Source organism: Kryptolebias marmoratus, linkage group LG13, assembly GCF_001649575.2.
Source record: "Kryptolebias marmoratus isolate JLee-2015 linkage group LG13, ASM164957v2, whole genome shotgun sequence".
Lineage (NCBI taxonomy): Eukaryota > Metazoa > Chordata > Actinopteri > Cyprinodontiformes > Rivulidae > Kryptolebias > Kryptolebias marmoratus.
The window spans coordinates 10,778,189-10,805,158 of record NC_051442.1 but is presented as its reverse complement, the minus strand read 5'-3'; the positions used below and the strand labels follow the sequence as shown (position 1 = coordinate 10,805,158).

General features: G+C 37.2%; 1 protein-coding gene across 1 annotated transcript in view; it reads left to right on the top strand.

Moving 5' to 3' along the window:
* Positions 1 to 16,528: 16,528 nt before the first annotated feature.
* trpc4a (transient receptor potential cation channel, subfamily C, member 4a) overlaps positions 16,529 to 26,970 on the top strand; it is a 29,067-nt gene continuing 18,625 nt past the window's right edge. Inside the window, exons 1-3 of the mRNA XM_017418233.2 lie at positions 16,529 to 17,169; positions 22,771 to 23,000; positions 24,082 to 24,300. Of these exons, the coding sequence (XP_017273722.1) occupies positions 22,842 to 23,000; positions 24,082 to 24,300 (378 nt within the window). The 5' untranslated portion in view covers positions 16,529 to 17,169; positions 22,771 to 22,841. The remainder of the gene's footprint in view (positions 17,170 to 22,770; positions 23,001 to 24,081; positions 24,301 to 26,970) is intronic.

Sequence of the window (26,970 nt, the reverse complement as noted above, 5' to 3'; positions counted from 1 at the left end):
CAGGAAAAGGTAGAATTATGTCTGCTATGGAAAATCCAAATATCAGATATTTCAATCAAAAATTGAAACTCAACAGTCTCATTGACTTCAGAAGTCCAATAGATTTACTAGGGATACATTTTAGCAATAGATTTTCTTGAACTTCAACCTAATTAAAACTTTAATTTGCAGAAAAATGAAATGAGAAACAATTTTCCACAGACAGGGAGAGTCGGAAGTGTAATATATTTAGGAGATGGATTCTTGACACAACAAAATGAGTGTGCCGTGGTAAATTGGAATGTGGCCCAATGATATTTTTTATGTCAACATTTTACTTTCATTGTGGTTTAAGGGCTAAACCATAAGAAACATGACATTTGATTGAATGCTCGAGCAGTGCCTGATGGAAGAGTAAGAAGCTGAACAAGCAATTGTGATGTGTTGTTAACAAATAATATGAACAAAAAAACTGTAACATTTGTCTTGCTAATTCCTCAGCTGTAGAAAAAAACCCACTAATCTCTAATACTCACAAAAAGGAGTGAAATCCACAAAACAATATGAACAACAGAAGGACAATTACCAAATTAACAATTAGAATAAAGCTAAACAAGAATCCGTATTTTGTTTCTGTCGTTTTCATTTTGTATTCACAACTCAAGACTCATTGTCTTCTTACAAAATACATAAACACACACAAACACACACAATGGATGACAAATAATGGAGCGCAAATTTCTATTCAGAAACTGATCATTTCCATGATTATGAAGAGATGCTTCAGAAAACTCTCTCCTACCAAGGAGCTGAATTACACGGTTCGAAATTTCATGGTCATTCCGACCACAATTTTACAATAATGCTACCCATCTGTCAAAATAAAAACAAGCATGAAAAACCAATTCCTACTGTTCCCAACCTCAGCAGGAAAACACGTTTGTTTTACTAAAACCGGTGTAAAGAAAGGAAGTGATACTCTGAATTAAAAAGTCTTCAGTCCTGTGAAGTAGACAATCCAGCAATGAACGCACATTTGATGCAGATGATATGAGTTATCATTTTATTTGAATCTGAGTTATGGTAATAAAAAATTAACTTTGCTTCTATTCAGTCTGCATTTACCAAATAAAGCCCTTCTGATTTCAATTGTTGGTCTGTCATATTTCCTCATTGTATGAGGTTTATTTAACTTGCCACATAAATAATTTAAACACTATATCATGAATGTGCATATTAAATTACACCACAAAAATCTGTATGACATAAACTGCTCCTGAGTTCTAGGACAAGTCTATTACAGAGTGTACCTGCAGTTCCAGTGAAGTTTCAACAAACTATTCGATGGATCTTCAAGGACACCGAGTTCTGCATGTAAAGTTTTAGACGCCAGGTATAAATGGTACAAGCTGTTTGCAGAGGATGGGTGTAAATTTGAGAGGCAGTTGTATTTCTTTATGAATCAGAAGCTGCAAATTTACAGATATCTATCTAGAAAGCACCAACGAGGACTGTTAATGCTTATATCAAGCTGAATTTTAATTATCAGTTTTCAGCAACACAGACGAACACAGATTAGTTTAATTATTATGATCATTTATTCTGCTGTAGGTTGCTGGGGAGGTGATGTTGTCTCATATGGACAAAGGGAAATTAAAATTGCTGTTGTAAAGCATGTGAGTACGTCCAGCTGACAGCTTTGATAACTCCAGGTGTCAAATATGTCATCTGCTCCTCAAACAACAGCAAATTCAGCCTGTGGAGTGCTGTTAGTCTACATGTGAGCTGGCTAGCACAAACAGGAAGGACATAAAAATATATATAAAGAGATTTAGTGCATGATTCTTTTCAGAACATTCCTTTTCCTTTACACTTACATTACACTAAAACTGGGGAGTTCTCTCTGACAGAACTGTAAAAAGCCACCGATAGCCCCAGAAATTTCCATGAAGTCATACTTCAAGGCTTCCTCGTGGAGAAAGGTGCCATTTTGATTTGCTGTTTTTTTATTTTATTCAAGTAAACTGATCAGCCTGTTCTCCATCCTCCCACATGCATTCCTAATATCAAACACTCATGTGGTGTGGTACACGTAACTATCTAAAAACAATTTTCTAAACATAATCCATACATTTGGAAATGTAAATGAAGGGCTTCAAGCAGCAGAATTTATAATAATGTATTTTATGTCCTCTTCAGTCTTTGTACTATATTTGTTCCTCTTGCCCTTTGTACACATTCCTACAAGTTCACACACACAGCATACAGACATTATAAACAAAATCAAAGCTAGATTATTTATAACTAGAGCTTTTCATCCATTTAAGCTGTGATTTTGTCAATAATGAGGGCTTTTGTTTTTGTATATAGTGCCCTCACAGGCTGCAAAACCTCCCTAAAAACCCAAATGTTTTTGTTTTTCTTGAGCATCATATTTAATTTGTCACTGGTGGTGCACAAAGAAGCACAACTTGTTCCAGTGTTGACGGATAATTTAAGTTGCTGGTCCAGTGAAGCATTTGGAAAAGTATTGAAGACATTGAATAAACTGATGTGATATGAAAACTGTGGTACTTTTAATGCGTCGTTGTAGAAAAATAGGCATTTCCTTTGAGATGTAAGCACTGAGTTCCTAACTGGATGTCTCTTTTTTTTCTACCAGGGGCAAAAGGAATAAAGATAAAAACACAAAACCAGCCTGCTCAACTTACCTTTTTTTTTTTTTTTTGCATTGTGATTGGATTGCTTGTCTGACTCTGAAACCTCTGGAGAGGTCGATAAGGGTAATTATCATGAGCCCAAGGCGCAAGAACAAGCCTGACTGCAGGTGTTTGTGTGTTTATGTGATGGACAGATTACAATCACAGTCCACAATCAATCTACTCCAAAACACCAGGGAAAGGGATTTATGTAATGTTATAGTTGATTATATCACAAGGAAAACAGATTTATTTTTTGGTCAGAATTAGTTAAAATGAATAATTTATGAGATATCTTAGTAAGTTCTAATCAACATTTAAGTCAGGGAAGGGTGGATTGAATGATGTTGGTTATCTTGTTAAAGTCCAATGGTTTGTTGGTAAACCTTAAAGTCCTGGACTAATGTGATTGGAGTGAAGAAAAGCAATGCTTTGAGATTTAGGTGTCCACTCCTGCACCATGTTGCCAGAATAGCCTTGAGCTTCACAGTTTTGTCCTCGTTGTTCCGATTGCTTTTGGCTGATCTCACACCAAAGTCTTGGAAGTTTGCAGTCTTTCAAAAGATTTCCTTTAAGCTTGCAGCACGTGGCGCTTCAAACAATTCAAATAATATCACAATTGTATTGATTTGCTTTCATGGAATGTGTCAGAGTGAGCTCAGTCAATCATTAAAGACTCCTCTCTGCGGTTGTGGATGACACCGCTGACCTGTCACACTGACACAGAGGAAGACACCAGAGAACAACATCAGGGACTCTGGTTTGAAACCTTGATTGGGCAGAGATGGTTCTATGGCACAAAACACAGCATTTGCTCAGTTTATGGTTTAACAAATTTGAACACTGATGTTGATTTCTGTTTAATTTCTTAGAGTATCCTCAGTTTTGTTTCAATCTCTGTTCATCCCCACTCCCACACCAGCCATTTGTTAGTTTACAGCTTTTTCAAAATTTTGTTTGCTTAAAATCTTCCATAGGTCTTCAGATCGGACAAAGTTTCTGTTGTTTTCTTCTCACCTGTCTGTAAATCAAGACTAACGGCTGCTTGTATAAAAACTCAGAGATGCCTGTATGGTTTATGTTTTTTTGTTATGGTAATGGTTCAAAAATTTGGAATATTAATGTTGATTTCTAGTGAATCTGTGTATTGTCATCAGCCTACGGCCTTCTCACACACTATCAAAGACAAAATTGCTTCCATTTATTGGCACAAGGTGACAAAGTCAATGAACACAGACATGAAGAATGTTAAAGTTGCGAGACAGAGGGCACTTCAATATTTATTGATTATACATCTAAGGAAATCCATACAGCGTTTGAAGAATGAGGACCACATGGCCTAAAACAAGAAGCTTGATGTTTTCCTGTAATTTGGTGAGAAATTCTTAAAGATCTCCCAGAAATATCTCTTTAAGGGACGGTTAAGGTTTTTTATATACTTGTTACCAAATGTTACTAAATTAATTACTTTCCAGTCAGTTCTTTCAAAAATGGAAAACTGGCAAAACAGAGAAATAATTGTTTTTGGTTTGTTTTGGTGCAAGACAAAAAATGTCAATATTCAAGACTCAAAGGTTATCAGCGATTATGGACAAGAATTAAACAGCAAAACCTTTGTTGTTCTTCAGAATAAACGTGCATGATGTTGATGAACACTTTGTTAGGTTCACAGAGTAACAACATATTTGTTTCATTCCCTTTCATGATTTTATGTTAAAAACCTGAATCCACCCTTGTGTAGGTTCTGATCATGAGCTGCATTAATATCACTGACTGTTGCACTGTCTTGCGTGATTTTAAAAACCACAGTAAAGGGTTTGAGAAATCTTCAATAAATAAATAAATAAATAAAATTCACAAGGAACCTGCCTGCATGAAAATTGGCTTATTTAAGGCAAAAGGGTTGTCTGGTCTCTTTCAGCATGTCAGAGATAAATATTTCCCTTTTGTGCAATTATTTCCCCGCATGAAAAGTTTTACAAAGTTAAGAGCAAAGTGTCACAGGAACCAGATCTCAAAGTGAAGCCTGTGAGCCTGCAACGACAACGCTGTTTTAGTCGGTTGAGTGGGTCTCTTGATCATCATGTGCAGCAGCTGATTCACCAGCTCTGCTTAAAGAAATAAAAAAAACAGCATATAGGAAATGAAAAATAAATGCATCCATAAATAAATAATCAAATAAAACTATGCACACAAATAAACAAGGGACGGTTGAAAGGCTTTGTTCGTTCAGCATGTGGATATCAAATCAAACTGAAGCCTGAGAGAGGTTTGTTCTGCAAACACCACAGACGCATGCAGATTTGTAAAAACACCTCGAGTGGACAGCCATGACATTTTGTGTCAATACTCCAAGCTGCAATTTAACAGTCATAAAGTGTAAACAAATACCTTTTTCCTTCATATATTCTCTTGGCGTGTATGGTGAAAGTCACTGCTGACTTTAGTTTTTGAACTACATTAAATTAGGAACAAAACATTGAATAATGAGTTTCTCATTGTTACATTTCCCACCAGTTTGAGATCATGCATGGCTGTGGTAAAATATTCAACTTGGTTTGAAATTCCAGACAAAAAAAGCAAAGTAAAACCATCACAAGCTTCCTGTTTATTTTCGACAAATAGTTTCAAGTGAGGGGTTTTTGAAAAGTTCAATTTGCTTTCAGGTCAAAACACAAGCAGCCTTGAATGAAGCAGCCTACTTAATGATAACAGTCTTCAGTCTTTAAAGGTTTGACTCTAGAAATGATGGTAATCTTCTGGTTGTACAACAGCAGTGGTTATCTTTAACCATCCGTAGATTCAGTCTCAGCTTGTGTCTTCTCCTCATTGTAATAGGCCTTCAAACATCATGACAGAAATGAGAAACCAACTGTTTGCTTTGTGACGAAGAAAAAAAGTTTTGACATTGTTCACTGCAGATATTTCCACACTTTGTCCACTTTGTGATTGTCCTTTTGGGTCAAGTTAATTTTGAACCAGTCAACATCTGTCTTATGTATGACATCATTAATGTTGTATTTGTGTTGTTAGCTTCTTTGGGAGCTGCAGGCATCTCCTTCTGCGCTTGGCTGAATACCCACAATCCCTTACACTGCAATGAGTGAAATCGACTGAGACAGACACCTCTGTGCAAAAAGTCCCAGGCCTCAGCAACAAAAAAATCTGTTTCATCTGTCACAGTAAATAATATGTTTGTGTGTGTCTATTTGTTTGGAATTCAGGTTTGTGGCGTGTAAGAAAAGAAGTAAAATTTGTTACCTTTCATAGATATTATATCACAAAGTGCTTCCTAACAAAATAAAAGAAAAATCTATGAAATGAAAAAGCTATGAAATACTCAAAAATATATTGTGTAGAAATGGAGTAACGAAGCAGCTTTTACTACACTTATCTTGTGACTGACAGTCTGAGTGAATTGAATGCCTGATTTACTAAAATCACCTAATTTACTAAAATCATCTGATGTACTGGATATATTTCTGCTTTTTAAAAAATGAAGGGTGTTTAAAAATAGAATGCCGTCTCAGTTGATCTACAAAAAGAAAGGTGGAAAGAGGGCCATCACTGGAATCAATAAGTTGTGTTTCAGGACAGTGACAAGACGCACAAAGTGTACCTGTCACTGCTCGTAAAAACACGGGGATACAAATGAATTGGCCAAGAGAGAACAACTTGAACCACCGTGCCAAAAACCTTGTTTTTTGTCATCTGTGTTTGGGTGGCTGAGTAGCTCCAGGCCATCGCTCTGCAGTGCTTGCTCTAAAGAAATAATAAAAAAGGAATTTAAACTCATCTGTTTGTTTCTCACGATAGAGGCGGTAAGACAGGAGGCAACACCTGGCTCTCCATCAGCTCCCTTAGGTCACAGATCTTCACACTTTAATCCTCTGAAGTGAGAGGATCTGTCATAAAATCTGACACGCACACGCTTGCCGATGCTCGAGGCATGCACAACTTTACAGCCACACACGCGCATGCCAACACGCTAAGCTGCATCCCGAAGGGACAGTGGTCGCCTTGACAACAAATGTCATCCCATCATTTTTATGTCTTTTTCTCTGAGAGCACATGGCCACAAATCTCACAACAGTTACAACAATAAGATGATTTCAGCTGTTTTTTTATGGAATTAAGTCACACATGTAACTTCTTTTGTAACTACAATAATTCCTCAGTGACATTAAATCCTTTTCTAGCAGACTTTAGTTTCATTAATAGTAGTTTTAACATCTAGAAAAGTTTTCAAAAGTGCAAGTTTTAGTACAGATATGGAAATAAATTTAGTGTGATAGTAGCTGCATATTTTGAGTGCTATCAGATTGTGCAAGATATTTTCTTAAAATTTTGCCTTGATTATGTAGAGTCAACTTTGTCTGCCTATTAGCAAAATATTTCATAAACCACTAAATGGATTTATTTAAACTTTCTGGAAATAATCACTGGATGTACATCCACCACTGATTAACTTTTGGAGTCAACCTAATTCAAGTTGGCCACCATAGCTAATTGACATTATCAAACACAAAAATAAACATAACTCAGTCAGATTAGCAAATATTAAGGTACATTTTATTGTGGTGGTAGCTGAGAGTCATTTGCAACACATTTTCTGACCATGTCATCTTGTAATATTGCTTGAAATTGGGCAATAAAGGTACTTTCAAGGCTTGACAAAAATGGCTACAACTCCAACAAATCAATTGAATACAGCAAATATTTTAAACTTCATAAAACTGACACATTTCAACCAGGCTCACAAGACCAGTGATTCCTTAAAAACAGTCTAATGAACTATTACTTTTTATGAGAGTGGTAGTTCAGTGATTTTCCTTTTGTGTGAAGACGACAAAGAGAGGGTAGGAAAGCTCAGTAAATTAGGTCTAATGGGGTTTTGATACCAGCAGAGACTAATGTATGTGTCTGTGCTCAAAGTGTCCTTGTTTAAGACAGACTGTTTGCTCAGTCTAAGTGAGATGTATAGAGTCAGAAACACAGAAAAGATCAAGCTTAAAATAGAGATATAGCAAATCAAAAACACCAAAAACACACCAAAAGCAGACTTTTCTTTTAGTTGGATAAAAATAAATTAGGTTTTGTTTAACTAATATTGCTTCTAAATGTCACTTCAAAAGCTTGAAAGAGCGTAACACCTCTGAAAAGCAAAAATGCAGCATGAAAAAAGTGAAAAGAAAAGCGGAGAGTTTGACTGATGCTTATCTAATCGTTGGGATGATTACATTGCCCTTGTGGTCACACAGCCTGCCATGCCGATTCGGTTGAATGCTGATGCTGCTGCTCTGATATGAAAGCAACCCACACAGATGCTCAGGACATAAGCAGTGATCTGAGCCACCAGAGAAACAAATTTGATGTGAAATCTCATTTGCTGCTATTGCCAAACATTTGTATTGCCTGAAAATATGGAACTGTGCTAAAATGAATGGCAGTTTAAAGAGGAGGGAAAAGAGCGTGGCATTAATAATAAAATGTTTTCTTGATGTTAGAAATGTATGAAAGCAGTGAAAATAGCGGTACAAACATTGTGCAAGGAGTCCCAAAGAGCCACCTCAGTAAGACATCTCGTAGATTAGTCTCACAGTTTTCAAACTAGTTTGGCAGTGGTCTCTGACCCTAGTCCCCAGGGCACACAAATTTAAAAGTTTTAGATCTTTCCCAGCTTTTATACTTTATATGTAACAGGAAAAGGTCATAGAAGATTTCTGTAGAACTTGATGACATGACGTGGAGGTAATTCAGTTATTTGAATCTGGTGTGTTAGATCAAGGAAACATATAAAATATGCAGGACAAGTGGACCTTCAGGACCAGAGTTGGGGACATCTAGAGGGCTGAATCCTCAGCAGCATATTAAAATAGTTAGAATGAGCTATGATCATGCTTACCAGTTTGTAGTGGTCATCGCATTGGTTTTCAGGAAAGTCCCACGTTTAGTCCCCAGTGGAACCAACACTCATCAGTGTTGTGTCATATATTTATCTTAATGCACTCCAAGATGCATCTATTCTGAACAAAATTCATGGGAAGACTTAAAAGTTCTTGTACTCAGTTTATTTTCCTGCCTTTTACACATGTTCCTCGACTTGGCTTGACCTCTCAGATGTGCAGAGCACTACCTTTCTCCCTCCATGAATGGAGATCATGTAGGCCCACTCAGCTCAGGTGTTCTACATTACCTCTAATAATCACGGCCTGTGAGCAACCATTGCCATCTCTCCCAAAGCAACATGGTAGGCATTCAGTTTCAGCATCCAGACCTCACCAGTTATATCAAATATCAACCATGGACTGAGCTGGAAAGGAGACCAAAAGGTTTCATCACAAAGAGATCAACAAATAAAATAATACAGAAAAACGAGGAACAACTGAAAAGAATATACAATAGGTGAACCTGTTGAGTGTGATAGTGCACGAGGTTGAAGACAACATTTGGGTATTCATGTTGTACAAGCTCTTCAAAACTCAAAACAAGTGTAGTCACAAAAAATATGATTTGAAATAAAGGACTAAAAGAAGTGCAGCTGAACTCACACTAATTAAAGACTTCTTGGCATTTGAGAAGTTGGTGTGTCAGAGCCCAAAGGAAATGAATGACTCATCGAGATGTTGTGTGACACTTAAAAAGCAGCTCTGCCGTGATGCCTCTGTCTTGTGAATGTAATGGAATGCACTTTGTTGCACTTTAGTCTGTAAAAGTATGCCAAAACACGTCTTCAGAGCCAAGTCTGTGCTTTTATTATTCATCATTCTTATGTTATTTCCCTGTCAAATGGCAAAACCTTGGAAGCTCATTAGTTTTTGCAAATGCATGTTTAAGTATTATTAAAATCCACCCCCCTTTTCTTCAGCAAAGTGGCTTTAAAAACAAACAATACACATGCGAATAAAGCATTTTTTCAGTGAAAACAAAGAAAAATTAGTCCCGCAGTTTAAATGTATTGCTTCTTTTTGAAAGCTACTGAGATTTTCAGGGCAACCACTTTCATTCGAGCTCTGATGCTCATACTGTAGTTACTGCCAAACCAAAAGAGCAGCCAAGTGTGAGATGCTTTTATTCCCTTTAGCCTATGATGAAACATTTGTGAATGGGAGACATTAATGATCAGACTCTCTCAGCGTTACTTCATTATAATAGTCTAATCTTTGGGACAACTTTTCTCAGCATGATCCATAAAAAAGAGCAGCGAAACATCAAAATTAAAAAAAAAAGAAGAAATAAGAGAGCTCTCAATGCATTCTGTGCCTCCATACAGGTAAAGAAAGCAAAAAAAAACCCCAGCATAAACTAGTGCAGTAGTTAAAGCTGCTCCTTTGTACGAGTCAGGATTGGTGAACATCCTGTACAGTAGTGCAGGATTTACTCCCTCAGAACATGCGTGTACTCTGAGACAATCTGTTTATTCTCCTAGGGGTCTGGAAAACGATAGCTGAGCTGGGAAAACTATATCTGCTGCTAAAGGCTGTGATTTTTTTTTTAAAGAGCGCTGTGTACAAAGGTTTTGTATCACTTATTCAGCCCAACTATAAATTAACTAAAGTGTTTTAATGTTACTCGGAAAGAAGAAGTCAGTGGAGTTTAAAACACGCATTATTCACAGGATATGTTCAGGCTTACAATAACAGAGGTGTGTTTTATGTAAACAAAAGTCTGACAAACTTCACTTTTGTCTCCACCAAAGTATAGTTTTTATTTGGCAATCATCTACTTTACTACACAGGCCTTGTTACAACCTCAAAACCTCTTGATTTTATCACACAAAAATGTAACTATTTGGTGCAGGAGTTAAAACATAAACACAAGATAGGATAAATTTTAGCTAATAGAATGAAATATATTTACTATTATTTTCAAGGTTTGACCAAAATGGCTTTCACCTTGTCATTTCTCAACCCAAGATATCTATTCAAGGAAAGCATGGTTATTAATCTTTTTCATTTCTCTAAAAAATATATTTAAAATGAGGAATTATGTTTAAAACTGATGTGTTAAAGACAAGATTCATTTCAAAGCAAATTTGAAACCTGGTAAAATGTCTTTCGGCGCTGAGGTCTATGATCTGAACAAATGGGTCAACGTGGCTCTGGATGGGAAAAGGATGGAGGAGGAGGAGGAAGCAACCAGCACAGATCCAATTAGAGGTGCACTATTGAATGTTACTGCGTGACAGTTAAAATTAGAGCAGAACCCATCACTCATGATCAGTCTGGACCACTTGAAGGAATCATAATTATTTCAGCTTTGGATTTTTAAAACATGAGCAGTTTTTTTTTTTTTTTCCAATGACCTAATTTTATCTGATTTTAAAGAATTTCATATTTTTAATTAAATTTTAATTAAATTTTTAATGAAAAAATTAATGTATTTTTCCTAATAGCTTCCATCTCTCTTTGGACCAAGTGCTGAAAAGTGAATGTTGAATTGTTTCCTCAGGTGGGTGTGTCTTAGTAGTCCAGTCTAATGAAATAATTCAATGTTAACTCTTGGTCAGAAGTTCACATGACATGGAGGCTATTTAATTTTTGTTTTTCAAGTGTCGTTGGTTTGGTAATTTGTTGATGGTCCCTAAGCGAACCACCGTGTTTAGGACTGCCAGCATTGGGTCAAATGGCGAGAACATATAAGTGAATCCACTGAGGGCGAATATCCAGTATCCAACCTCGAGTCCCCCTAATGGTGTGGTGTGCTTCCATTTTGTGAAAAGAGTTTGCAGCTTTTCTTACTTGTCTTTGGTATTTGCAGCATTTTTTCTTTTGCATTTGTCTTTATGGTGGTATGTTTTTTTTTTTCTGTGAATGCAGCATTTTTCTGCAGCATTTGTTTTTTTGTGTTTGTGTGTTTTGGAGTTTGCATCATTAGTGTGTTCGCAGCTCGTTTGAAATGTGTAGCTGTTTGCTGTGCATTTTAACCGTTTGCTGCACGTTTGCACGTTTGCACCTGTCGGCCACTGTATAAAACACTGAGAAAAAAAAAGTTTGGACACTGGGCTTATTTCTTACTTATTTTTTCACAGAGCAACAAACCTGTTGGTCTTCAGTTGGATGTTTCAATTTGGAGCCTCTGGAAAGTAAATTCTCATGCTGCCTCTTTATGCCTGTCTGCTTCTGTCTAGAAAAGCTACATTTTGGTTTAAGCCTTTGACTTTTAAAGCCCAGCCATTCACTTCTTCCATGCAGTTTCTGTACAAAATAAGGTGTCACACTTAGTCAACTAAATTACTTGGCTTTAGGGAGAGAAAAACACATTTTTAACAACCAATTACATTTTCCACAAAAGATATTGGTCTATTTAAATTAGTTTCATAAAAGCATGCATTTCCTTTGCCTGGGACTTCACCTTGTCAGTTTCTGGTACAGAAATGTCTCTGGAAAATGAAATGCAGGGTGTGCAATCACTAATGGCAGGGTGTCTTTTTTATTATGCAGATAAACAAAGGATTTAACTGGCTTTCAATGTGCATTACCGAGTTAACATTCTTCTTCTTCTCAATAACTTTGGCTCACTGTGAGTGTTAAGAAGCTTTTGAGAAAGATAACAGATCAATTTTAATTAACCAGTAGTCTCTTAGAGAGCATGAGGGTAATGGGAATGCACCAACCTCAGGGAGCCCCCCCCTCCACAACCAGATGCTCTGATACAAAAAATAGCACGACTCCCACGACTGCAGACAGGAGAAAAGAAAATCTGTGGGTTACATAATCATGATATTTACAAAAAACTATACATAGCATGGTGTAACTTGATGAAAGGCTGACCGGTTATTCTCAGAAGCTCAGGACAAGATGAGGTCGCCACTTTGTTTCCGCTGAGATGAAAGAGAAACAGCCCCACATTCCTGTAAGAGAGATCAGGCTAATTCTTTGTCAAGCTCTCGACAAAAGCGGGTTTAACCTGTGCCTGGTTGTGAGGGAGCGATAGGAATGAAAGGAGAATAAAGGGGAAATCTAAAAAACACAGATGGACAAGGGGAAATGTTGCTAAAAGAGATGCCACTGCCAACTGGATGCTCGTGTAGAAAAGCACGCAGGAATCTCTCAGAAGGAGAGGGTGTTTGTTTGCTTTGTAGTTGCAGAAGAAGGCTGCCCCACATTCTCCCGAGTCTCTTCATACCTTGATGTGAACTGCACCATCTGTTGAATCTCACCAAATTCCTGACTGCGAAGGTGCTCGGTTGCTCATAAATGGGCTAAAGTACTCATTTTGTGTATAGACTGCTGCACTACAGAATCCCAAAAGCCCAGAATGTGCTGCGGCAAAAAGAAAATCCAACAAAACCCCATTTTCCGCTAAAAGCAGTGGCAATGTTGAATGATATTGCTTAAATTTGAAGAATGAATTGTTTACTGAATTAATAAAGTTAAAACAAAACAGGAATAAAGATCAAAACAATAAGAAAAACCTCAAAATATATGTAAAAACCCCATAGTTAAAAGCTAAAATGAGCAAAACTGTAGTTCAAAACTCAATGTAGTAAAACAGTAGCTAAATGCTAAGTGTGGCAAAACTGTATATAAAGCTAAAATTAGCAAAACAGTAGCTAAAAGCTACAATTAGTAAAACCTTAGCTAAAAGCTAAAATTAGAAAAAAAGATAAAATTTGCAAAACTACCTAAAAGTTTAATGTAGCAAAATGACAGCTAAATGCTAAATGCAGCAAAACAGTAGCAAAAAGCTACACAGTATCTAAAAGTAGCAAAATAGTAGCTAAATACTAAATGTAGCAAAACAGTAGCTAATAGTTAAATGCAGCAAAATCATAGCCAAAATCTGAAATTAGTAAAACTGTACCTAAAAGCCACAATTTCCAAAATAGTAGCTAAAATGTAAATAATTTCAAAAGTATAAAAGTAACAAATGCTATAAATCATAGCACACTATTCCCGACTCATCCGAAGATTTTTATGTTTAAATGGTAAAATAGCACAAATATGCAAAAGTGGTTCAGAAGAAACCATGAACAGGAAGACTACAGTAGAAATGCTGATTCAGCATTCACAGGATTAAAATAACCTCCCAACCACCTGAGAAACCCTTTCCATGCAGCCTGTAGCACGCTGTCACATTAAATGCAAACGAAAACCACGTCTGATCGAAGGAATTCACCTTTAGGAGACAACTCTTAAACAGAAACAGGAATGCAGCTAAAACCCTTCTGCTGCAGAAGTCACGCTGTGTTTCCCCTTGAGGAGAAATTTAATCAAGCAGTGCAAGAAACATTACCTTCATTAGGGACAAAATGTCTGTGCTGCCATGCGGCATCTTTGAAAAAGTGAATAAATCAGTGTAAGTGAGGCGAGCAGGATCCTTCAGTGTTTCTGTGTCCCTCTCCGCGGCGCATTTAGATGTTGTTTAAATGTCTGTTCCAATCAGTCTCCTTTCAAATGCCCTTTTATGGTGGAAAAATTAGCTTTGGGGCTATTTTTAGACCCGGCAGTATTTTTCTGTTTTCTGACCTGTCAGACACATGTTTAGCAACGTTGGAACAGGCTCTGCATTCAGCCGAAGCTTCTTGAGCTTTTGTGTAAAAAACTTGCTTTTCATAAACTAAAGATGTCAGTAGGGTGAAACAGATATTTGCTTATTTGACAGTTGATGCTGCAGAAAATTACTGCAGAAGTATGACACTTTTGAATTTTTTATACCTCCTATCACGATCTATTGCCTTTTACTTTAGATTTTGTAGTCGTGTTTCTAAACTTGTTTATTTGAATCAACCAATAAAGTGTTGTTTTTTTTTAAAAAACATAAAACAGATCTTTCATCTTTTGGTATCCTAAAACATAATGACAACTTTTACAGAACTACAAACAAATGTATCCATATTTTTCCTGTAGAGAGATCTATGCCATTTTTTTAGAAGTTTTTGGTACAAAAGACAGACAGATGGACAACATATATTTACTCCCCAGGTACTTTAATTCACCATTATATTAGGATTCAGTGGACTCAGTGAGTTTTTAAAAACTGTTATTAAGTCTCGACTTACATTTTTTTATATTGAGTGTAAGTAAAATTGTCAAGTTGTTGTAGATTTTGTTTTTAAATCTTACTCTGGGTTTCTGATTTGGAAACTCAGAATTCCTCCAAAGTGTCTCTTATGCATGTAGACCTTAATGTTGCTCAGTTTAGCTTTAGAAATTTTTTTGATTAAACAGCCTTTAATTGAAGGGTCACGATTCAGAGAGATGAAGACCTGATCTACGGAAAACTGGGGGCAGAAATCAGAACAAGTTCTTGAGATTTTTCTGTATGGCTGCTGTAATGTACTGCTAAACTCACTGTGAATTATCAAGAAAGAAAACAAAACTGAGGATTACAACATGGTCGTTCTCAGTGCCGTTTCATCAAAAGCAACTTGAAATGTGTGTGTGTGTGTGTGAGAGAGAGAGAGAGAGAAAAAAAAAATAAGAAGATGAAGACAAACTGATAAATCCCACATATCTCACCTCTGTTCAGTCCGCTCACATGGATCCCCTTGGCATCTCAGACAGAAACAAATCACAACCAATCAAAGCCCCTCTGCATCCAAAAATGTGTCCTCTGTGTCACTTCATCGTGACCGGACGAGCAGCAGAAAATAAAGGCTCTGCCAACACATAGTAAGGCTGAAACAGATGACAGCGGGAATGATTCTGGCCAGGAGACTCTTTAAACATGTCAGAGGACGTTCAACAGTGTTACACACCATTAGGAGGAATTTACAGCGACGACAACAGGTCTTTTCCGTTGGTATACACGAAGCAGAAGGTCTATTTTTGCTGGGTGTTTTAAAAATATGAGCTGATTAGCCATACATCACATCCAGCTCTAATGTGAGCAGCTCTGATGAATAAGTCAGAAGGAATGGGAGTCAAGTCCCTTCCTCTTCAGTCTGACTGTAATTCACTGGGATCCATACGACTTGATTCAAGTCTGACTGAGTGGCACAGGCAGGACCTGATTTCATCTTATTTTTCTACTAAAAATCTAATATATTAGAACGTAGAAGCAACTCTGACAGATTGCTTTTTTAATTTAACCTAATAAATAAAGAAAAAACCCTAGTTTTTATTGCCCACTGCCAAAGGCGAAGGATGTTTTTCCTCTTGTGTTTTTTTTATATCTGTACCAACACTTCAAGTCATTCAGAATCAAGCAGTGCAATGATAACTTTGTTTGTTTGTTTGTTTTGTTGTTGTTCAGCCTCAGCTTAAAGGCAAAGGCGGGCAATAACGTTTTTGTCTGTCTCTGTGTGTGCATTTGTCTGTGAGCAAAATACCTCACCAACCCCTGGACGGATTTCAGTGAAACTCTCAGATAGTAATTATCAGATGGACAGCTGCAACTGATTAGATTTTGGAAATAACCAACTTTAAGATAGCCGCCAGGGCGAATGGATCATAGCCAACTCGAAATTGGCTGTACCTCGGTTAATTTTGCAGATATTGAGCTAAGATTTGCGGTGGCTGTAGCTGAGAGACTTTCACAGCACATACTCCAAGCTTTCACAAATCAGATCAGCGGTATATCTAATATTGCACGAGGTGTCCCTTGTGATTTTCAATTCGGCATTCTTTTAAATAAAAGTAGCCCTTAAATCGTTGTAAAGGGGTCGTTTAGCTCTTTTCACTTGATGCGCATTTTTATTTTTCTTAAAAATATGTCTGAGCTTTTTTTTTTTTTCCTTGAATAACCAAAACTAATGTTCATCCTTCAACAGTTCCAAGCAGCTGACCGCGAAGCCGGGACCCTAAATAAGTTCTTAATGTGTAAAAAGTGGCTTTCTGTGTGAGTTGCTGGCTCGTTGGGGTGAGTCTCTCCCCCTCGCAGTGCCACAGTGCTCGATGCGTCTCCAAGTGCGCACGACCCGTCTGCAGCAGCAGCAGCAGCATCAGCAGCGGCGGCGGCGGCGGCGCTCCGCACACCGCCCGCCAGGAGCCTGGATCCCCCCCACTGATCGTCTCTGGAGTCACCCCGCCTCCCCTCCTCCAACAGGTGGATCAAGTCGACTGGTCATGAACGTCGGTGGAAAATAAACCCGGACGAAACCTGGAGGCGTCGCAGGAACCAGGTGGAATCTACCGTGGAAACTTGCGATGGTCGTTGGACATCTTCTTTGCCAGGATTTTCCTCTCTCTCTCTCCCTTATTTATTTTTTTTCTCGGCGTGCTGAATGCGGTGTTTTGTTTTTTTTTCTAACACGAAATGGGATTCAAAATGTTCACGGATCAGGATGTAGGAGTGTAGGCAAGTCTCCAAAAACAATATAAAGAATTAAGGAGAATGCAGACCAGAGCAGGAAAACAAGGAAAAAGGGGACAAACTGGGGATTCCAGACGCAAGCAGATCAACGAGAGAGGTCTTCCTATAGATCCGCACTGCTGTTGAACATCTGGGATGAGGGAAAACAATCTAACAGTTGAGGTTTGTGTGCTGTTGTCCAAAGGAAGAACACAGGTCACGGGTCCAAGTTCCAATGCTCAACAACCCAAAGGTTTGTTTTTGTTCCAATCTAAAGTACAAAAAAGTCGGAGTCAACACTGTTTGTTGGGTCGTCATCTCGTTGTTGTTGTTAGGTCTTTTCTAATAAGAACTGACGAACTGTAATCTGTAAAGATTGCTAAAATGAAGTTCTTTTATATTTACAACTGAGCTTTTCCTGCACGACCATTTTAAAAAACAAAGTCAGACTGTCAGCAGAAGCGGCATGAATGTGCTTTTCACCAGGAAACACAAAGCTGTTGTGGTTAATTCATGAAAACTGATCATTTACCAGCAGTTTTACCCACATTGTAGGAAACAGGAACTGGGTTCTCTAAATAAGCTGCAGCAGTCTAATCAGTGGCTGCTGCCTGAGCACAGCATCTTACAGAATATGGTATTTACTGGCACAGTAGTACTATGGTAAACATGTTTTGTTTTGGTTTTTTGCTTTTTTTTGCACAATATAGGGGCAAAGGATAAGTTAAAAAAAGGGCTCATATAGCCTACTGAGTATGTTTGTTTTGATATTTGCACACAAAGGTATGAAATTCATTTGATTCATATGAAATCATTTGGATGTTTTTCCTGCTTGTGAATATAGCAGCTGCATTTTGGTGGCTATTTCTGACTGCAGATGAAGCGCCTGAGTGAGTGATAAACAGCAAACATTTCACCTTCCAACTCGTAAAATAACAGTTTCAGAGGCATGCGACCCTGAATACCAACTGTTTAAATGTACAAACTTTGTTAATAAGCTGATTAAATGAGAATATAATGAGAAAACAAACAGTCTTAGCAATTAGTATGGTAGTTATTTTATTAATTTATGAATATTGTTTTTATTCTTTGTAATAATTAGGGTGTAAACATTCCATTAGCAAACTGTTTACATTTAATTTGATTTCTGGAGGTCATCTGGGGACCCTCACTTGTATCATGAACCCTACTGATATCCTGTATAAAGCCTAATAATAATAATGCGACATTGTTTTCATCTCAAATCAGCCTTTAGTTAAACACGGTTCACTAAAGTTACAACTGAGACCAACTGAGCGCCTTTTGTTTTGTTTCTAACTTTTGTATTGAAAAACAAAAAGAGTTCAAACTTTAATTAGCGTGGGTTTAATTTGAAATTCATTTGAAATTTAAACAGTATTTTTTATTTCCTCTCAGAAATCAGTTTCTATATTAGAGCTAATGGATGAGCAGCCCTTCATGAGGTTGTGTTTAACCTAAAACTAAGTTGTTTCTCAAAGTCGACTGTCCCGAAGATCTTGAATAAGACCTGACAACTATGACCAACACTGTTCTCAGACCATACAGTTTATTTATTTTATTTTATTATCATGAGAGCAAGTTAACAAGCTGTGGCAGGATATTCTGCAGCTACAAATGGGATCTCGGCTGTAGGAAGAAATGACAGGTAACGTAATTTACAAAAAATGTTGCTTAGGAACGCTAGCTAGATAGTCCCCTTGTGACATGTAGGAGAAATATTGTTGCATGGCAACAAGTTATGGTCACAAGATCAAAAATTTGTTTGCCATTAGTTAATGTGTGTAAATACAAAGCCTTTTCAGTCTGTTTGCTGACGCCATCACTTTATGCTTTTAGAATGCCCCAGTACCAAAATTGGATGTGGATGACAGCCTTTCAAGAATTTCTGGGGAAAAAAAACCCACTGTATTTCTGCATCATTAAAAAAAAATACCACATTTTCCTCTAAACCTAACTAAGTGGATTCCCAAAGCTAACTAAATATCCTGAGTGATCAAACACAACCAGGAAAGTGCATCGTCTTCATTATCCTGTGTCATGTGACAGTTTTACTTAATTCAAGCTCTAAAATAATTTGTTAGTTTTGCATAATCATGTGACCCGGTCTTGAAAACTATTTGGAAAAGTGTGGAACGATTCAGAAAATTAATCAACGATAACTGGATGAAGCAACTGTTTTTCACAGTCATGAGAAAACGGCGATGAATCAACAAGGCCCAATTACCAGAGCTGTTCAGTGAACAGGAGTCATTGTTGACCGCTGACAGTACTTATAGCACAGACACTGGGGTGAACTCTTTTGATTACAAAAGCTAATATAATGCATTGAAAAATGAATGATGTTTTGACTGCTATTTTTTTTTTTTTTGACCTTTACATTGTTTATGAGTAAACACTCCAGAGTGATGCTGGGGTCTAACACATTCAGAGTTGGTGCAAAAGGTACTGAAGCACTTCAGCTCCAGTCTATTTTAAGAAACCAAATAAATATGTTTGTTTATGTTTGATATATTATTTTTTATTTCTTGACATTGCTCTTAACAATGCAGTTGCAAAATATCCCTATAATTATGTTTCAGATAAAAAAATAGATCATATTTATTCATTTATTTAGTTGCACAACCACATTTATTTTATCGTTTTATTTGCATGCAACACTTATCAACCAACACTTTTTTTAGGTGAAAAATGGCTTCTCTTGTCAGGTGACTCTAGCAAGAAACTTGTCTCATTTCATTTTCTTACCTTGAATTTTGCTCTTTAACTGTGCAATAGGCCTGTCACTAGCATCCTTATAGCTTTTTTTCTTTCTAAACTTTGCTTTGGTTATATGTGAACAAGCTTACTTAGTTAGATCTAGGAAATAAAATAGTACTTTTTGGGTTACAGAAAGCAGCATGACTTCCAACCTGCATGTTTATCACAAATGGTCATTATGTCACCGACTTGCAGACACACAGAGCTCGTTTTAATGAAGAATGAACATTTTATATGTAATTTTGTTAGAAAGTGGCAACTTTTTAACCATTTTTCACCATTAGACCTGAACAGTTTTACGGAGGAAATTATTGCACCACATTTAATTAAAGAAGGAACACATAAAAAAAAAAATATATATATATATATATATATATATATATATATATATATATATATATATATATAGAGAGAGAGAGAGAGAGAGAGAGCCTATATATATAGTGTGTTCAATAAATTTGTTTAATAAAGTTTGATTCATCACTCAAATGTATAAAATCTTTGAGGTTACTGGTTACTTAGCTTAATATAAAAGCTTTAAAGAAAATAAAACCTTTTGACTTCAAGCTTCTGATGAAACTTTCAGCATGAAAACCAGTAAGCACAAAAATGCTGAACAGTTCCTTTAAACATGCCACTTTAAGACCAAAGCTTTAGGCATGTGTTGCATATATTTACATTATTTATTGAAGGAACTGCTGTTTTTCCTCTCGTTCCTATAAACTAATTGGAGTGCTCATTAATGTAAAAGTAATGAATCGTCCTGAGACTGTTAGGAGAGAGAAGAGAGTGAACTCCCTCTTTCTGGAGTTTTTTTACTCATCTTTTTTATGACGCAGCTTCTTCTTTGGCTTTTGTTCTTGTTCTCTTGTCATCTCAGTTCTTGTGCTTCACTTCAGTCATGACTGTGACTGCAGAGCTGGTTTAAATATGAAGTTTTTATGTTTTCATCCAGTCTGTGGAGACAGAGATGCAGAGAAAAGATTATTTAGGAAAATAAGTATTTAACTAATTCTGTTTTTTATACATAATATAAACAACTTTATTTTCTATTCATGTTCAAGTATCATCAGTGACAATAAAATCAACATTTTCTTTAGTAATTTTTGGGGATCACGCAAAAATATCTTGCACTTTGGAGATAACAGAAAATGATCTTGGTCACTGACTGAGATTGCATTGTTTTAAATGACTGGAAAAAGAAACTTCCCCTTTCATTTCAAATACAAAATAGCTGTCAGGCAGAAACCTTGTATCTCCAAAAATGCAGAAAAAGAAGAAAGTCTCTCTTTTTAATTAAATAAACTGTGTGGTCACAAGTTCATCGATTTTTATTTTTACTCTATCCAGTGTTTAGCCACCAATAAAACCACAGACAGGTGTGAAGGGTAACCAGTAGCATTTCCATCCATCCATCCATCCAGCCATCCATCCATCCATCCATCCATCCTTCCATCCATCCTTCCATCCATCCATCCATCCAATGTTTTTACCCACTGACTCCTCTCCTGGTCACGGCGGAGTCAGTCCCTGTCCCCAGCAGTCACTGTGTGTGAGGCGGGGTGCACCCTGGACAGGTCGCAGGTCCGTCACAGAGCCAATGAGACAAACAATTATTCACACTCTCGCTCACACCTAGGGATTATTTAGTGTTACCAATTGACCTAACATGCACGTTTTTGATTTGTTGTGAGGTGACAGTTTTAACCACTGCACCACCATGCCACTTCACCAATAGTCTATTCATGCAAAATCATAAAAATGATGAAATATGGAGATTCAAGGTTTTTTGCCTGTTAATGACAAAATAGGTTTTGCTATGCTATGAAGTGTGGAGAAAGCATTTGAGTCTTCGCCTGCTTGCGCTTATTAAATGTTCAAAATAATTGCAAAGGATACCATTCTGGGAGCTTGTGTTAATTAGAGATTGGGTCAATAATCTGCAGTTTATCCTGATTTAAACAGAAATGGAGAGGTTTTAATTTGGTTGGCCTTCAGTCTAACTTAACATAAGGGTTGATATAAAACTATTGTAACCCTGGAAAGCAAAACCAGCTAATGAGACAAAAATAAGCCACTTATGCATGTCAAGTTTTGCATAAGCCAGCTGGTTTGACCTTCTTGCATAGCAATAGCTACTACTGCACTGTGCCTGGTACCTGTTGATCAGTCCTGCACATCAGTCTGAGTTTTAGTTTGTTCAGTAAAATGAGCCCAAACCATAATACTTCCTCTAAGACATTTCACAGATGAGAGAATCTAATTTTATCTCAAGTGATTCGCTGTGCTTTCATTCAAACTGTTTTTTCAATGGACTTCTGAATTATTCATCTTGATATTTAGCAAACCTCACACAAGCAGCAATGTTTTTAGAGCGTGTGCTTTCCTCTTGCAGCCTGAGCCTACACACACACACACACACACACACACACACACTGTTTATTGTCCTCCTGATGAGCATCAGCTGTGGCCAAGGTGAAAGAGCACTTTAGTCATTTTAAAATTTACTATGGCTTCTTTGGTGACTTCATAGGCTGTCTCACACCTTGGCACGATCTGTGTTTTCAGTTGTTAAGGAGCAGTGTTGACTTTTGTTCATGATATATTTTCAAAAACATCTTTTAACAATTTGCCTTTATTTGGACTCAAGTTGTTTATAATAAAACTAGAGGATTGGTTGAAATCACATTGATTAAAAACCCCAAGCTTTCTTTTCAGCATCAAATAACAGCAACATATCTAACATGATTACATTAGTCACTCACAGGCAGGTGATATTGGAAGATTTTGCAAATATATATAAACCAAGTATTGTATCGGTGACTTATTTATTTAATTTGGCTCCCTTTTTCCATAGTTTAGTAAAAGTTTTGAAAAATATGTTATATTTATGAAGAAATATAGAAAACAATCAGAAAAAAAGCTAAATTCTGTCACTTCTCCATCATTCATCAGAACCTCTTTACCTTTGCTAGAAACTCTTGATGCTTTTTTTATTCTTTATTTCTTTCTTGCTTATTGGCAGCATCAGCAGCTTTACTCTTTTTTCTCACACCTTTGTCTGTGTTGCTTCTAGTGTGAACTCCTCCAGCCTGGCAGCAGCTGTAGCAGAGTTAGCAGGGTGCTGGTGAGCTGAAGCCCGGTGAGATGTCACAGCTGTACTACAGGCGGACTGACAGCTCATCGTACCGGGACCGCATCCCGCTGAGAATTGTGCGGGCTGAGTCGGAGCTATCACCTTTGGAGAAAGCTTACCTGGGAGCCGTGGAGAAGGGGGACTATGCTAGCGTCAAACAAGCTCTGGAGGTGTGTGAGCGTGTGTGTTTATTGACTGACAAATGAATGGGTAAATGAACGAAGTCACTTGGGAATCCAAGTTATTAAGAATCAGATAAATTTGAATTTTGATTTGAAAAGAGTGGAAAATTACAGATGGCATCTACAACTTTAAAAACAGCTGCTCAGTTGTGAAACCCATGTGTAGCACGTTAACATGTGTCAGAACTATTTTAGGCTTCTTTTCCTAATTTCTTTCATATTGTCTCACTGCCTGCAGAAAAAAATGAAAAATTGCTTTGCAGTAATGACGCAATCCAAGGATCAAATTAAAGTGTCAATTTTAAGCTTTGTTTAGTCAAAATCTTCCTGCCGCTTTAAAAGGCTATCTTCATATTTATCTTCTATGCACTGAAAAAAATATTGATTCAGTTCGGTATTGTTTAATCTATTTATTTAATTGAACAATCTATTTCTTTGTTTGGTACAAAAAAAGTATATCAGTTGACTTTTATTTGCTCTGTGAGATCCAAAGGTTGTGAACACTTTATCTGGTAGCAATACTTAATACAGTCAGGTATGTAACTGATACTTACCTGGTATGTATTTACCTGTTACTTACCAGATACTTACCTGGTATGAGTGTGCAGGTAAAATAATTGCATGTTTTATCCTGAATTGTTACTTGTTTTTGATTGTTTTATGACATTTACTACTGACCTCTTGGCCAGGTCACCTCTGGAAGAGATCTTGATGTCAGTGGTTTTTCTCTGGTTAGATAAAGGTAATGATATTCACCAGGAACATATCAGGTACTTACCTGATACGTGGCAGGAAGTTACCTGGGACAGAGCAGGTACCTACCTGGTACCTATGACACTCAGGCTGTACTATGAAGTAACTTGTTACCCTCTACTTACAGAGTATGTACCCAGTACTTACCTGGTAGTATCAGGTACATATGAGGTATGTACCAGGTAAATACTCAGTATGTTCATGGCTCGTACTATGCAGTATTATGTATTGCTACCCTCTATCTGAGTCATCCTGGGGTCACTGAGTATAACCCTTGAGGCTGACCCTGACCTACCATCCGGTTTTTTTCTTTCAGGAGGCGGAAATCTACTTCAAGATCAACATCAACTGCATCGACCCCCTCGGCCGCACCGCTCTGCTTATCGCCATTGAGAACGAGAACCTGGAAATCATTGAGCTCCTGCTGAGCTTCAACGTTTACGTTGGCGATGCCCTGCTGCACGCGATCCGCAAGGAAGTGGTGGGAGCCGTGGAGCTGCTGCTTAATCACAAGAAACCCAGTGGGGGTATGCAGGTGAGGAGGGAAATAAGAGGAATGGATGGAGCTTTGAATCAAGAGTGCTTAATTCATATAGCAGAGGTCAGTGACCAGATGCTGTTAGACATTTTGTTGCTAGAAAATAAGTAATATTCATTTGTACAATTTGTACAAACTGGGCACTTTTGTCGAGAATATTAAAATATTTTTGCTGGTATAATTGTGTGTGTGTGATTGGGTGTGAAGGTTTATAAAACAGCGTTTTATTCACTTTTTTTTGTCTCTGTCCTTCTTGGTTTAGTTGTTAGCTTTGCAATTTGATCAGAAATAAACTTTATTTCTCCAAACAAAGGTAGTTCAAAGCACTATTTACAACAGGTAAGATACTAATTGTTTGTAACTTTTCCACAAAACACTGCTTCAAAAAATGTGAGCTATCTTTTAACTCTAAGCGTGATGCACAGCATTTAATGCTACGGAGCCTCATTTACCAAAACACAGGAGCTCCTTTGGGTCCAATAAGTGATGAAAGTACTGTGTAAGCTAGTAAAATCTCAGTTCTCTTTGCATATCTTACAAGAAGTATGTAGCTGCCTGGAGCCTTTTTTGACTATTCAAAATAACTGACCTAGTATTGTTGCCAAAAACTAAAGCTGACACCTCACAAAAGCTGCCTTCATAACTCTGTTTCTCTTTTGGAAACAAGTCTTACAGATTGAAACATAATGAGTATGCTCAGCCAGAGGAAAAAAAAAGGAATAATTTGTTCAAAATGATTATGTCCCCATTTTTTTAATCATGAAAAAAAAACCTCCGAGCTCCTTTAGAATTCTGTCGGTCATAAATAAGGCCCTTCTTGTAGCGGAAAAGAGCTGCCAGTTTGGAGCTTAATTGCTATAATCAGAAAACTAGAGGAAAATACTTTGAGCTCTTTCTTTTTATCTTTTCCCTGACACAAATGTATTAAACGCAGCGAAACGAAGCGACACACAGAGAAGTGAGTTTCATTTCTTATCTCCTTTGCTTCCTAACAGAAGTGATGCACCTTAAAATAGAAGCAAACATGTTTTTTGGCTTCATTGGGCATTGATTGTGAAAGGTGTTACTTCTGCCTTTGTCATGTCCTGTAGAAGCAATGCATAGGTATTAAAACAGAATACAATTGAAAAAAAAAACATTAGGAATATATTAGGAAAGGAACAGAAGCTCAGAGTTGTTATAGAAGTGGATGTGAAGGAAGCCGAGTCGTAGAAGCACCATCTGAAGCACTCAGCTGTAACATCAATCAGTTGACACATTACCTCTTTAACTTAATGCCTTTGTAAGATAGCATTTCTTGGTGTCACATGAGTAAGCTGTGAAAATAGATCACCCTGGCTCAACCAAATCTCCCCAAGAGAGGTCCATTTATTAGATTAAAAGGCTGTTTGGGAAAGTGTGTACTATCTCTTGCGAGTGTCTTTTCTGAGACTTATTAATCAGGATATTTGTTTTATGCTTTGCAGGAATTGCGGAAATTTATCTTTTTCCTTTGCATGTTGTGTGAATGATGTGTTTTGAATACTCTCACAAGCATTGTGGATCCTTTGTTTTTCCTCTGAGGACTGCATGGATTATCGGCATTTTAAACAGCTCCATGTATCATCCTGTGAGTATAGATAAGCATCTGTCAGTGGCACACTGGAGCTCACAGTGCTTCACATTCAAAAAGAACCTTGTGGGTGTTTTTTTTAATCTTTTTTAAAATGGAAATAGTTACGTAAGGATAGCCTTCCTACATAGAAAAGAGGAAGATGTAAAGTAAGTACAGTCATCCTTTTTCAGACTCAAGCTGATTTCCGCAGTGTAATGCAAAATCAGAACTGCTCTGTGTCCCATTTTCTGTCAGCTTCATCTAAATATTTGTGGTGTTGCAGGATGACAAGGGAAAACCAGCAGGGGAGGCTCAAAATAGAGCACTGTGAAAACAAAAGTAACACACACTGAGCTCTTGCAGATGCTATCGTTGCATGTTTAATCAATGCGTGGATGGTGGATGCCTCATAAAAGTAACAAATATGCATAACACAGAGAAGCGGTCTGTAATGTTATCCCCGTTCCCCCCTCAGCAATTATCATAACTTTACATTTACCAGTTTAGAGTCCATTCTTGGGCCAATGCAAAGGCAGTTTTGATGTAGATTATTTGAAGTTTGGCCTCCTCCCACGTGGAAAACAGAGTACAGTCTGCAGCCTTTTTGATCACTCTCCTCTGTGGAATGTGACAAATCTCTATAATGACTCTGTGCTGCTTAGTGGAGGGACTGCTCCTGGGGTAAACTATACCAGTAACTAGTGTCTACACGATAAAATGACTTCTGGGTGCAATATGGATGATGAAACATTTCTAAGGGAATAAATCGTTCCCCAAGATAGCGATACGACACGTTTAGTCCTTTCAGAGAAGAGCAGTGACACAGAACTTCTCAGATACTATTTCTGGTTCTTCTCATAAAAGACTTCATTAAAGTGAAGCTATTATAAAACTCCCACCATAGTGTGTCTGTGATCTGTTTTTATGCATTCCCACCATTTACTCAAAAGATGTATTTGAAATAAAACAATTGAACGATGTTCCTAAAATATCCCAAAGTACACAGGATGCAAGTCAATTTAGATTTTTTTTTATTACGGTTTTAGTATATATATATATATATATTTATATAT